The sequence below is a fragment of the Gobius niger genome (genome assembly GCF_951799975.1).
Source record: "Gobius niger genome assembly, chromosome: 21".
Lineage (NCBI taxonomy): Eukaryota > Metazoa > Chordata > Actinopteri > Gobiiformes > Gobiidae > Gobius > Gobius niger.
The window spans coordinates 12851770-12866320 of NC_136872.1; the positions used below are offsets into that span (position 1 = coordinate 12851770).

Consider the following 14551-nt stretch of genomic DNA (forward strand, 5'->3'; position numbering starts at 1 on the left):
TTGAAATCACAAGACATTTTACCGTTGTGTTCACAGGAGTCTTTGATTAAATCGGGATCACTGGCTGACACCGCGTTCCTCCCGCACCAGTAGGTGGAAGTGAAGGGGAAGTAGAACGGTTTTGGGATGCCGTATTGTCCTGAAGGCACAGAAAGAACAAAAGGCTTAGGGTAAACGTAACATACGAAATATCTGCATTTTTGAGTCAGGAAGGTCAGTTCTTTCGATTGATCAGACTTCATGATTGTCCCAGCTTTGATTAGTTGCCGTTAGTATTAGCATCCTGCCGTTAGCTGTAGCATGCTGCCGTTAGCATTAGCATCCTGCCCTGAGCATTAGTATCCTGCCGTTTGCATTAGTATCCTGCCGTTTGCATCAACATGCTGCCATTAGCATACTGTTGCTAGCCCCGGCAAATTGTGTGGTTATCAGAAATACAAGTGCACAGGTTAAAACTAACTCAGTGATTTAATTCTCCAGGTTCTGTGCTTCAAAATGACATGCAGCATGTTCATATTCTCTGAGGTTTAGTCAAATTTATAGCTAACCATTTTTCAATGCAATGTTTCTCCGTTGTGAGAGGACTTGTTTTAAATCCCCACATTTGCTAATGAAAAAACTGAAGTCTCTATCACTTTCGGTCCCGGAGATATTGGCTTTTATCGGTGCTATAAAAATCGGTGCTATAAAATTCCCAAATATTGGCCCAATACATCGGCTGGCCTATATATCTGTCAACCTCTATTATAAACTGACTTAGATGTTTTAGGATTTCTGTTCACGTGAGATATGAGATATAATGATGTTGGTACGCAAACTAAAATATCCCACTCATTAAAATGACTCTGTATTTCTAATGCAGAAGAGATTACCGCATCAATAATGAATGTTAACATCTGAAACCAATTTACTGAACAATACAATTCACTGTCAACAGGAAAAAGATAGCCGTATAAAAAAGTTCAAACCTGGAAAGACATTCTCGATGTACCAGGTGAGTAGCCAGTACAGAACTGCATCAAGGAGCATCATCAAAATGGACACAATGAAGGTGTAGCTCTCCCCTTCTTCTGGACTGATGGCAATGTTGCTCCACTGGATGCCAATTCCCTGTTCTTCATACTTGGAAAAGTTCTCACATCCATATCCGAAGGCCACACATGACAATAGGCTCTGAGAAGAAATGAAACATTGACATTTTCAACAGGTCCATAAAGCACAACAGAAAGGAAGATGTTTAAGTTATTACCTTGACTTAAACATTCAGAGAAACTTGTGTTAACTATGGGGAATTTTACTAGGGTGTTATCAAGAAAAAAAGCTTGCAATCTTCAGTAATAGCAATCTGGAATCATATTTTATCTACGACGTCTGAGAGAATCCTCTAAGCGAGTTTTTTTACGCGTAATTTCTTCTTGAAGCCGATATGATAAAAACATAACCTCCTTGCCAGGTAATTAAAAATAATAATGAACTTCTGCAAATGAGAATGTGCGGAAGGGCTCATCCAACAGGAAATCACAAATGACACAGCCAACATCATCTGCCACAGACTATCACTCTGTTTGTCGTGTTGCCTGCCAGCTGTTTCTTCACGCCTCATTTGGCTACACCGCTTTAAGTCAACCACAATCATTTGCCGAATCTTCACAGCGAAACCATAGCGGAGAGTGGCGATGGGATTTTTGAGGAGCCTTTCGTTTCAAAGAGCCGTCCCAAGAAACATACAATACGCCTGTTTGTCATTCAAAAAACTACTTGCTGTTTCTTGTATTCATGTAAAGTACACTGCAGGGCTAAACAAAAAGGGGGTCACGCACACATACAGCTTTGCTTACATCACACATTTGCCGTGGCGTTGTGATAAAGCACTGCTCGAAAGATCACATTCAGCCATCGCTACACTAGCCTAGCGATAGTTTTATGTCTCTCTTCCAACAATCTCTGCAGTGACAGCAGAGCATAACTTCCTGTCTCATCTTGTGCTGCCCGTCTAGTGCCAAGCAATCAGCGGTCAGCCGGCAGATGAGGAGAGACAGAGGGCCACAGACTGGGCACCCATCCTTGACCTCTGTATGAGCGGCTGACAATACGACAGGCTTGTTCCAGTTCGGGAGGGGAAGAAAAAAAAAACACACACACAAGGATGTTTGGGAGGTGCTCAAAAACAAGCCACTATTGAAGTCAACAACACACAATCAGGGGCAATTTCGACTGGCGGGGGACAGAGGATGCTATTTAAAAAGACAGTGATCACAGTGTGCCCCCATCTAAAGAAATCGCTTTGCCACAAGTGAGATTTCGAGAGTAATAGGCCGTCTTTCATTTTTTTTTAAGAAAAAAACAAAGTAATTATTCCATTCAAATGAAAATGTCAAAATGTGAACAAAAGCCCTCTGTACCCTCTAGGTCACGTGTCGCTAATTTGGCTAAAGTAATCTTTGAAAAGTTCACTCGCTGAAAGGTCATTTTTTACGATTCTCCCAAAATTAATTTCAGAATGTAAAGGACTTGTGTTGGAGCCGCACGGCACGACATTTCAGTTCTATGTTGCTTTTTCGCAGGAGCAGCTAAACTGGAGAGAGCTTTGTCCACTAACCGTACATACAGTGGGAGGCAAAGTGAGTTCACCCATTGGAATTTCTCACATTTCTGCTTTAATGGCTCATAAAATGTGGTATGATCTTTATTTAAATCACAAGAATGAGTAAACAGTGTCTGCTTAACTAATACCACCCAAACAATTACATGTTATCATATTTTTGATTGGCCCTAACATGTAAACATTCACAGGACAGCGAGGAATAAGTGAGTACACCCTTGGATTCAGTAGCTGGTTGACCTTCCTTTGGCAGCAATAACTTCATCTAGACGTTTTCTGTAGTCACATGAATCACATGTTTTTTTCCGGGTATTTCTCTCCAATAAAATATAAATATCAAATTGATCATTGTGTTCTATTCTGCTTATTGGGAAAAATGCTACTTATGTTGGCTAAAATCCTAATCAAAACAAGTCAAACAGTCCCAGTTGTCAGTATCTATCCTTTAGGCAATGCAGTCGCGATCAGAAAGATATAAATTCAGGTGATCTTTTGTCATTTGTCTGTGATTAGAGATGTTATCAAGGACAAAGTGAAGGGGAGAATTTGTATGCCTTGGCACAATGCATTTGGACTAGGAGCTGCTGCGGAAAGCAAAGCGAAGAGAGAAAAATCTTTGCACAACCACATCTGATAAAGTGCAGGGATGAAGAGGATAGTGGTTTGGTCAGAGGAACATTGCTCATGCTAATTAGAAGGCTGGAGGGCTATCTATCTAGTGGGAGCGGCTGGGGAAAAAAAAGAAAAAAAAAAAAAACCTAAAGAGGCAAGGGAGAAGTGAGCGGTGGCACGAAAGATTAAATAAGGTTTGGCCTGCTTTAGATGTAAAATGCTTTAACCTGCACTGGGAAGAAATGAGGTTTATTTTTAAGTGAACTTTCAAAGGCAAAATTTGCACTGAAAAAGTTAGCGGTGCCAAGTCAAAATACCGTGTTAGGCACAGGGGTTAAGAAAACACGCTTTACAGAATGGCCCAGGTGGAGCTCTCTGCGCGGTAAGAGGAGCATGGGTGGTTCAATGACAGGTACTGCAAACCATAGTGTGGATGAAATCGTCTTTGAATTTCATGGTAGCGGTGCTGTGTAGCTAGTGGTGGTTCAAGAGATCATTAATGCAGGACAACATGACGAGTTTTAAGCAAATAAACAGTATTGAATGATCAAAATTGCTTCAAAATGTAAAAGCCCTGTACAAAAAACGGAGCTTGTTATGGTGTTGTGGTTAGTTAACTTATTCCTAACTTTTGCAATGCATTCCTAACATCGGATTCTTGACAAGAACGCACAGTGACCCGTTTATATATCGACATAAATAGCCTACACCAGGGTAATTGTTTTCAGCGTCATTCTACCTCTAGGTTTGCGATCGCTCAAGATTATGCTGCAAACATGACGCAATGCAAACACAATGTACTGCCACAGGGAAAAATGGATTTCACTTTACAATGAGTAATAAAAAATATGGTACAGCTCCTTTAACGTTTTTACAAAATTAATTTATTCAAATTACTTTATCATGTACGTTTCAGAATAGGGATGTACCAATCCGATATTCAGTATCGATGTCGGTAGCCGATCAGGCTTTTTCAGAGTATCGGATTTGATGACTGGACGGGTCCGATACAAGACGTACAAGCCTGCAGGTTTACCGCACCGCAGCGCTTCGAGGTTTATCGCAGAACAGCGGTAAACCAGACTGGAGCCGCTGCAGATCCAGGACCACAGATTCACGGCCTTCATGCTATCCCTAGCCTAGGATACTGATTGGATTTTTTGTTATTATTGTGGCTCACAAGACACATTTCAAAACAGAATTCAGATGGCTGCCAAAATAAAATCACAGAAACTGTACAATCAATCATAACAGAACAACATCCACATCACAGAGGAGGATATACATTAATTTGCCTACTAACACCTGCTTCAAATTCAGAGCTAAAGCCAAAACTGGTAACACTACTGTAATATCCATAGGCAATAATATACAATGATACATGTTATATAAAAATATAATAATACAAAAAGACGGTATCGGATCGGTATCGGCCAGATGAAGTGTCAAAAATATCGGATCGGGAGCTCGAAAAAGCAGATCGGTACATCCCTAATTCAGATCAGAAACTTATTTTAGTATATATGGGTTTCTAGTGCCGCAAAATTAGGACAAATACATCTATCTTTTGAATGGTCAAACAACTTAAAAAAAAAGTGAAACCGATGAACACATCAGAGAGATGGAGAACCAGAGATCAGTGCGTGGTCTCATGTGATCCAACCCAGCATTTTCTGATACTGTGATAAATTTGCATGCTGCCGCCGTAACGTCTCATCTTGTGCTTTTTAGGGCAGATGACTTTACCTGACCTGATACAGTCTCGTCACGGAGCACAAACAAGAAAACAGGGCTTTATTAGAATTCTGGGAAAGCCGCAGTTGGACACAGAACAGCAGAGATCGGAGATTTTGTGCGTCTTTGTCCGTGAAACTGGACAGCTCGAGGACAAATGATAGCAGCGCCACTATAAAGGTCACACCGAAAGGCTACACTGAGAGTTGAGCAATGGTACACTATTTATCTTTATCCTTTAGAGGAGGCCGGAAAATCCCAAAGTCCCTCGCTGCTTTGGGGACTTTAAGGTGTGGATCTCGCATGTCACTCATGTTAGATATGAGAGCACGGCAAAAGTGTGGCTTTAAAATGAGTCCATAATGTGCATACTACCTAACTAGTAAATACAAAGCTCCATAAGTAAGACATGATGTGCACACTGGACGAATAATCAACCCGACCCGATTGGAACGCTTTAATGGGTCTCTCTCTTACCGCCAGTATCTTGGTGCCGAAACTCATGACCTCCCTCCAGGCGTAGCACAGCACGTGGGGCAGGTAGAGGACGAAGTAGAGGAGGCCCCCACACGCCGCGGCCAGGTTGGCTTTGGAGAAGAAGACGCTGATGAAGAAGCACTGTGCGATGGTGGACACGCAGAAGACCAGCAGGAACACGAAGATCACCGATGGGTCGCTGTACTGGAGAACTTTACCGTACTGCGCCGGGGAGACAAAAGTAGTTTAAATGTTCTCTTATGGATGGACTTGGAAGGCAGGGCAAGATTGGAAACTGATTGTGATTATTATTGGAGTCTGTAAAAAGGACCGAGCTTCATGTTTGACAGTACTGTATGAGCAAACATATTGCAAATGTGTGAATTTATCTCTGTGAGGTTTGATGGGCATGTCTGGCAGCCATATTAACCAACAAGAAAAATGCAAGGTAGCTTACCCAAGTCTGAAGACATTGGAAAAAATGTGCCAAACCACTATATTCTGTTATTTACAGGCGTAAGAAGTTATACAGTTTGTTTTGAATGACAAGACTGTGCGCATTGTTTCATATTGAACAAAAACATTTGTGATTAGCACTGCCATTTTTTAGATTTAAGTATTAAATAATGTATGCAATTATGACACATTATTATACACAGCAAGTGCTTATAAAATCGGATTGAATTGTTGTTCAAGTGTCCCTAACATGATTGCAAATTGTCAATCAACTTAGTTAAATAATTGCAATATTTAAGTGTCAGGCAAAATGGTGAGAGCGCCGCGCATACAATGAAGCTGGGTCCTCCTTGAATCAGACTGAAATCATTGTGAAATCACCTTCATGATCAGAGCAAGCAACAAAGAGCTGAGAGCCAGGGGCAGAAAGGACGACACTGCCCAGCTCAGCCAATAGATGGAGCTCCTCAGGCCCATGATTCTGACGGTCTCCTTTAGCCGCGCCTCCTTCTCCGCCACAATGCTCTTTACTATCATGGCCACCGAGTACACCCAAGCTAGCGTCATGAACAACGGGAGCGAGCGGGCGAGGCTTCGGAGAAACCTAAGGGGCGATTGGATCGGATCAAACAAATATAGTTATAATAGCTGTTAGCATTAGCGCAAACCAAATGCAAGTATTAAACAGTCACAGATCCAACCCGTATCCAACAAGACAATCTGCAGTATAGCGTCACATTTGACCAGTACTGCAATAATCTTATATACAAAAGATTGATCTGATTTTAGATCATGTTTTAGATCCAATTTGCGCAGACAGAGAAAAACAATGTAAGCCACGACGTACAACAAATCTATTCATAAATGCACTGAGAAGTTTGGGCTAAGTTGAAAAGCAGTGATCATAAACAAAAGCCCCTCTGAGTGTTAGATTGAAAAGTATAATGATGTGATGTGCTTCATTAATTAGCAGCAGACAGGCTGATTGCGCAGACAGAACCTTCTCCAGAAGCATATGTTTTGGTTCAAGATAATTTCTCACAGCTTTTGTTTTGTTTGTCTGGCTCTAATTAAAGCGCTTCTGCCTCACATGTTGATCTGCACCGATCTTACTCCTGTTGTTCTGCTGTAGTGAGGTGACATTTAGGGATGATTACACGCCACGATATATACACTGTAAAATGAGACGACACTCTCACTGTGTAATACATTGTTTTACGTTATCAATGATTAATAAAAACGTATTAACTTCATAAAAAAGCAGTACTAAGTAACTTGTTTACCTCTGGGGGTAATACAAGTGTTAATGGGATGATTGGAGGGGTCTTTCATCTACCCCTGGTGTCTATGGCCAGAAAACCACAATTGCAACTTCGCTGCCAATGGGTCAGAGGCCCCGATACACACTAACAGAATCACAAAGAAGAAGCAAACAGGCTAACCGTCAAAGCTAACTGCGGGCTAGCGCCACTTAAACAGTATTTACAGCCAAGTTTGGGTGAAAAAAATGATCTCCATTGTGTAATTGGATGTACAATATCCCTCTCTCCCTTTGTCTTTTCTGTCAGCGTAGTATTTACTCTCACGGACAATTAATGAGTAAAAAATTGCAACATGCTACGACACCTGCAGTGGCACTTATGGCCTCTAGGGGTATGAGTTACTTAGTACTGCTTTAATTAATTCCTAACACAAATACTGAAACAGCCACTTCATAAACATAGATGTAATACACTAATGATGACCACGAAAGACTTCAAATCAACCAGGATAAAAACTACCACTGCATTTAGTATTGTGAGTCCAAGAACAGAACTTCAACTCAATAACATAAAATATAACTTCTATTGCTACATTTCTTCTTCTGACACACTGAAGAAGCACCAAGAGCCCACCACACCTGCAGTGGAGGCGTCGCAAGAGTCGAGAAGGAAACAAGGAAGGGACAAACGAGGAGGTATCCAGGCAAGCCTCACACCTCAGCCACACAAATGTTCTATTGTTCCGGCTAATGGACGTTCACTATTGAATAAAAACAGACTAGCTGCTAGACTCTTCTCAGAATATAGCTTTAATACTATTAAAGCTGAAGTCTTTGAAAAAGTACACATTGATAAGAAATAATCAATGTATTTTCCCACACAAAACCTTCATTAAACAATACTCCCGGCCGCCGGATATTAACATGCACTCTCTCAGCCATAATGGGAGCCTAGACAAGCGTAAAGTGGCAGAGGGCTCAGGTGCAGATGACAAACCCGATTGTTGTCACCCCTAATCCGCACGCAGTGTCATGATAATCACGATTTGATTTGCTATTATTATTAATGCGCCGAAAATGCCTGTGAAATTATCATTTAGAGCAGGGGCCCGTGATGTGCGCGCCGTAACGCACCACTCCTCCAGGGCACTTCGCTAACTCAATTTATTGTTATTAATGTTTACAAATTGTCGATGGCTTGCAAACACATTAGGCTGATGGGGAAATTGCGTTTCGCCCAGCTGTTCAAATATCACTTTTTATTTACCGCCGCCATTTCCCAATTAAGCTGCAAAAAATTGATTAGCGCTATGCAAAATAACAATCCCTTTTTTTTTTTTTTTGACGGCATTGGTGTCAGGCAGAACAGGGGAAGTCAAAGGATGTGGCGTGTTTACATGGGGGAGCTAATGGCGGCCGCATCGCGATCAAAACTGCTTTAAATCATTGTCCGTGATGAGGTTTGTAACATCAATGCATTCTCAACAATTGCCACTGATCATGCCATTCTTTCGCTTCTGGCCGTCGCCCCGGCTATTACACGCGACGTGGTGTAAAACGGTCTGCAGACGGCGAACTCCATTCATTATCATCACACCGATTCAAGCGTGCATTGAGCTTTCCTTGTTTCGAACGGAGAAGGAGAGGGCGTGGGGTGACGCAACGGCAAGGAAATAAAGGCCACATACTGCTTGGCGTGACTTTAATTTGAGTTAATTGCCGTTTTGGTTAGATGCACACTTAATTAGGCACTGAAAGCTGATTTAACAAATTATGGGTAATGATTAGATTCAGTGCTCCTTTATTAGCGATGATAAACAGGAGCGAAAATACCAAAACGCAGAAGCAAGAACCCTTTGACTTAATGACCGACGTGATTATTTGGTCGGGTGAATGCGTTGACACTTGTTTTCTTGTAGGGAATTAATTGTTTCACCCCAAAAAAAAATCAGTTTTTACGAAGATTTCACAGGCTTGTCTTGCTTTGCGTTTTGGAGATTCTTTTTTTTTTTTTTTAGGGATCTACCGACCTTTAGGCAGACGCTCAAAAGGGCAGTGGGGATAATGAGGATAAGCATGCGTTCGGTAAACGTGGTAATCCACAGGGCGCCATTTTGGACGCCGATGGCACGGAGGATTTCCTTGAGCCGGAGCTCCTTCTCCAGCACGAGGTCTTTGATGGTCATGCACACTGTGTAAATGAAAGCCAGGACAAGGAACATGGGCAGGATGGCGCCGATGCTGGACGTGAATCTGAAGGGGAAGGCACACATTAGTTAGCGGTGGATAAAGGTGACAGGAACCCCAAAAAACTCACGGTTTGGTGCAGGTATAGGCCTGGGTCAGTCCTCACATTCACAGAAAACATTTTCAATGAAAACTGGTTGGGCTCTTTGTGAAGAACTGGCTCTTAGAATTCAAGAAGTTGCCGACCCCTGACTTATTCCAACAGTATTATTGCATATTTTTAACCTCTCTTTTCACCAGTTCAGTTTTACCCAAATCCATAAGATCACAGCCTATAGGCCAGTGTAACGCCTCGTTTGAAAGCTAAGCCGACAAAACTCCTCTAAATAGATCTATTTCCTCGTGTTGTCGTCACATTTAAAAAAAAAATTCCCATCACTTTTATATTGGGTTTTCATCACGTTTTTGCCAAATTTTCATCGCATTGTGTTACTTTTTTGACACTTTGTCATCACTTTTTTGTCACTTTACTGTTGCTCTTTTTTTGGCTTTTTAAAAAACTTTTTTGTCACATTTTTGTTGCTCTTTTTTGGCTTTTTTGTCACTTTTTTGTCAATTTTTTGTCAATTTTTCAGCACTTTTTTGTCCCTTTTTTGTTGCTCTTTTTTGGCTTTTTTGGTCACTTTTTCATCACTTTTCTGATGCTCTTTTTTGGCGTTTTTGTTGCATTTCTCTAATTTTTTTGTTGCATTTTCGTCACTCTTTGGTGGCTTTTATGTCACACTGTCACTTTTTCTTCACTTTTTTGTCACTTTACTGTTGCTTTTTGGGCTTTTTTGTCAATTTTTCGTCACAATTTTGCCACTTTTTCACCGCTTTTTCGTCACATTTTTGCCGCTCCTTTGTTGCGTTTTCATTGCTGTTTTGACAGCTTTTAGATTTTAGATTTCTTATTTGGGTAAAGCCAAACTGGAGGAAATGTGCTCCGTTCAGGCGGGGGTTTAAGAAGTTAATGGAAAGCTTGGTTGTGTTTATGCTTCGTCACTGGGGCCATAGCAGAGCTGTCTTTTTAAAGTTAAAGATTAAGTAGAATGGTCAGAAAAGAAACCCGCACCAGTACACAAACAAACAATTAGCATTGAAAGACTCATCATGACGCTATTGAGCGCTTCTTTCTTAACGCCACAATCCAGAACTCTACAATACAATAGATTCCATTTATTTATCCTGTGGTTTCATAATCTACCAACGCCCGTGTCTCAATTTGTTCACAGACGAGGGTATGATCAGGCGCTTTATGTCGGAGCTACTTTTCATTTTCCACTGAGCTAACCTTCATAAACCTTGCGCAACAGTTCAGTCAAGCCACTTTAATGCTGCGCCTAATGCCAGGGATGATGTACGATTTGATGCCGTTACAACACAATAACCCATTATTAAAGCACCTTCATAATGCCACCCAAATGCCATGTCGATAGTGTCTCCAGCGCCAATATAACAAAGTGCTTCCTTCGCTTTTATTAGACAGTGAGGGAGGGATATCTAATAGATTTTGACAATGTATGGATTTTGCATAGCTCTTAAGGCCTCATAAATACAGGTGAAATAATGCGTGGCAAGCACGGCTCAGGTTAGACACATGGATGGAGAGCAAATTGAATATGAAGCAATTTCCCTCATTCTCTGACGGTCTTTTATATAACAAATTGATCGATACACTTTCGGCACATTTGAGCATAATGAGCTTCTTTTGAACCAGAGTTATATTTAAAAACGGTCTTACTAAATCACTGCCAGAGAACATCTCACTCAGAGCACTTAAAACATACTTGCTAGCACTTAAGTAAAGAAGACTTTTTAATGTGGATCAGGATTGTTGTTTTCTTCCTTTTCTTAGTTCTAATAGACACAGACGGCATCTCGGGAATCGCCCATATGTGGTCATGTTTGAAAACAGTTAAGGGGGAAAACAAATTTGAGAAAAATCTAAAGAAAAGGCCTTTAACAAATGCTGAATTATGAATATAGTTTTCTACTAAATAAAGATACAAAGACATGGGGAGGAACAAAGTGGTTCAACAGCCCATAATGACGGCCATAACGGAGTGCTAATGCTAACGCTAGCTACGACTGTCGTTTTTTTTCGCTTCTACGGAACAATCTGCTGTGAATAAACATCCATATGGACCAGATTTAGACTTGACTTTATTTGTATGTGATAAAAAAAGTTTTTATTTCACCAGAAAATGGTTAAAACGAGTAAAAAATGGTGTTTCCCAAAATATTCTGTTTTCCCCCTCGGCGAGGCCACGCCCCCTTCTATGATGGGATGCCGTCTGTATCTATGGCAGTCAGATATTACTCCATACAATAATCTACAATTAAAATAAAAACGGCTCAGTATTAAAGGTTACACGAGGACTCGGAGCAGAGATAGTGACTCCACGCCTCTCGGGAAGGTTCAATTTTCAAAGGCGACACTGGCGAGCAATTGTTCCTTAAAGTTCAGACAAGATTACGTCAATATGAATAGCCCGGAAATAAAGCGGAGTGACACAGTGGAGCCTCAAAGACAACGTTTTTTTTTTTTTCCTCTTCCCTGAGCCGCTGACAACAACTACTGCGAGGCGAACTCAAGTCCACGCCACCAAAATGCTTCTGAATAATACATCCGTTCATCGATCGGAGAGGTGCTTAAGTAATAGGACTCCAGACAGGGCTCGGTTACGGCGACGGAGTGACCTAAATTTAGGGAAGACTGATTCCCGGGTAAATGGAGAGAGCGCGGCGGGCTCCCCTGAGGTTGCGGGGGCTATATTAAAAGAAGCTCCGGGAGTCATCTGGAGCAAATATATCACAGGGGTTGGAAATGAGCTATTCATTTAAGGATATATAACTGGAGCCGGAATATTTCAGCGCTAGTACAAATGCTTGTTTAAGGACATATGAAACTCTGTGCGTTTTTTATGCCAGGGAAGCTACGTCGCCTCATGAATTATGTCTTTGATTTTATAGCCACGGCCGGCGCTGCAAGAACTAATGGGATCATTTGTGATTAATCGTTCACTGAAATAAATTTAAATGTGTTATTAACTGATGACGGTTTTCATGAGTCGAAAACCTGCCATGTGCGGAGAGATTTTATATCACCAAAATAATGTCCAGGGGTTTGCCCAAACTGCTTTGATGAAGACACAGTGTCCAAACATCTTGTCAATAATTCAATAGCGGACTTTGGGCCAAGACGGTAGTAAAGTATCCACCATCCTAACTTTTAAAAGTGATTCATTTTTAAATAGCTTTCACTGCCTACACACCGACAGAGTGACGATTGCGATTATTACATTCAAATCAGAATATAAAAGTTCAGGGCTATGAATCACCCCTTTGTGAGAAAAGGCAAAAGCAGGTCCTGGCTCCTGGCTGTTCTAATACAAATTGCACAAAGTTTTTTTTTTTTTTTTTTCCTTTCCCGTGGTCTTCCTCTAAAGGCCAAACAATGTGAGCGCCCCAGTAGCAGCAGCAGTGTTTTATGTTCAGGGATACATCATGTTTGAATGGGGTAACATCTGCCGCTGGGCTCGGTCCGGTGCTCCACAGTGGCAGCTCTTGTTAAGTGTCACCGCAGACACAACAAATGAAAAAACACACCACATTAATGCACTGCTATTACCACGCACTCAGCGAAAGCACTAACGACCGGGTTTATTGGCCCCATGCTTTGGTGGAGCGCTGGCTGTGAATACCCAAATAGTGGTCAATAAAAAAAAATAAAAAAAAAGATATCAAAACAGTTTCACACATTTTCCAGATAAACAGATAATACAATGAATGAGATAATGCAAAAGGAAGCGTTTTGTTTTTTTCCCTCCAAACTTTTACAGGTGAATGCTATGTGGAATGTGAAACAAGAGTCATTGGTTTGTAGCCCTATAGTCCAACAAGAGAGGCCTGCGATGGGGAGCGTGAGATGGCACAGGGGCAGCTGATAAAGGGAGCCGTTTACGTGCTATCAGGTCCAGCAGGGGTCAAGCCTTTATCCAGCGGCATCATCACAATAGGAAAGCATACACACACACACACACGCGGGGGAGATTTAATACAGTTTGGTTATCTGCGGTTCAAAATGCCAACAGGTCAGCGCCGGCAGAGAGTGTTCACCGATTGTGGCGCGAAGAGAAAAGAAAGAAAAGTAGAAAAATATAGTTTGGATCTAAAGCTTGAAAGGACTGGTTTCAAGAAAGAAACATTTTTCCTGCTTTTTTTCTTCTCGACAAAATGGACGATTTCTGAAGACATGATTGCGGATTTCAAAGCCAGGTAAGCTTTGTGGTATATACCGGATTTAAAAATAAATATGAACAAAATGAATACCGTATTTTCCGGGCTAGAAGTCACCGTTTTTGTTCATAGTTTGCCTGGGGGTGCGACTTATACTCAGGTGCGACTTATACATGTTGTTTCTTCTTCATTGTGCATTTTTTGTCTGGTGCGACTTATACTCCAGAGCGACTTGTGGTTTTATTCTTCTTCATTATGCATTTTTTGGGCTAGTGCTACTTATACTCCGGAGCGACTTATATATGTTTTTTCTTCTTCATGATGCATCTTTTGGCAGGTGTGACTTATACTCGGGTGCGACTTATGCATGTTTTTTTTTCTTCATTATGCATTTCTTTTGTCTGGTGCGACTTATACTCCGGAGCGGCTTAAAAATACGGTAGATAATGTACTTCTGTCCCTTATAACACATTGTTTATGGCTTACATTTATCAAAAGTAACAATTTTCTTATCTTTGAACATAACCTAACATTTAGCTTTTCTTCTTAATATGTCATTACATTTGATTAGGAATAATTATCTTGGATTAAACATAAGGTGCCACAAGTTTGACTATCCATGGAATACATCATTACACACAAATATGAATTCATTCAAAATTTGCTTTGTTTAGTATTATTTTGTCAAATGGACTGCTTAATGTGATACTCTGCAGTACAATTTAGTTTTTCTATCATTTAGGAGAGTATTTGACAGTTATGCAGTCTATTAGCTCAGTCCTTGGTAAAGCTCTGTTTTGGACCGGATTTTGATCAAATGTCGAGCTTGTACAGTGATGTTGCACCATTGCAGGTTTAGAAAGCTCCACTTTTCAAAGGTTGATTGCTTTTTGTGGATGTTGATCAACCACAGCTTTAATTGTCTTTTCATACCATAATAA

The 14551-nt window shown here is 41.0% G+C and overlaps 2 protein-coding genes across 3 annotated transcripts in view; both read right to left on the reverse strand.

Annotated features, from left to right (window-relative positions):
* The window catches only part of caap1 (caspase activity and apoptosis inhibitor 1), a 228911-nt gene that overhangs the window by 177706 nt on the left and 36654 nt on the right, over positions 1-14551 (reverse strand). The gene's annotated exons all lie outside the window — the stretch shown is intronic.
* LOC306980995 (phospholipid-transporting ATPase ABCA1) overlaps positions 1-14551 on the reverse strand; it is a gene marked incomplete at its 3' end in the record, with an annotated part of 176433 nt that overhangs the window by 129105 nt on the left and 32777 nt on the right. Inside the window, exons 14-17 of the mRNA XM_079580541.1 lie at positions 9173-9395; positions 5426-5647; positions 969-1173; positions 23-139 (exon numbers count right to left, since the gene is read on the reverse strand). Coding sequence (XP_079436667.1) covers positions 23-139; positions 969-1173; positions 5426-5647; positions 9173-9395 — 767 coding nt within the window. The remainder of the gene's footprint in view (positions 1-22; positions 140-968; positions 1174-5425; positions 5648-9172; positions 9396-14551) is intronic.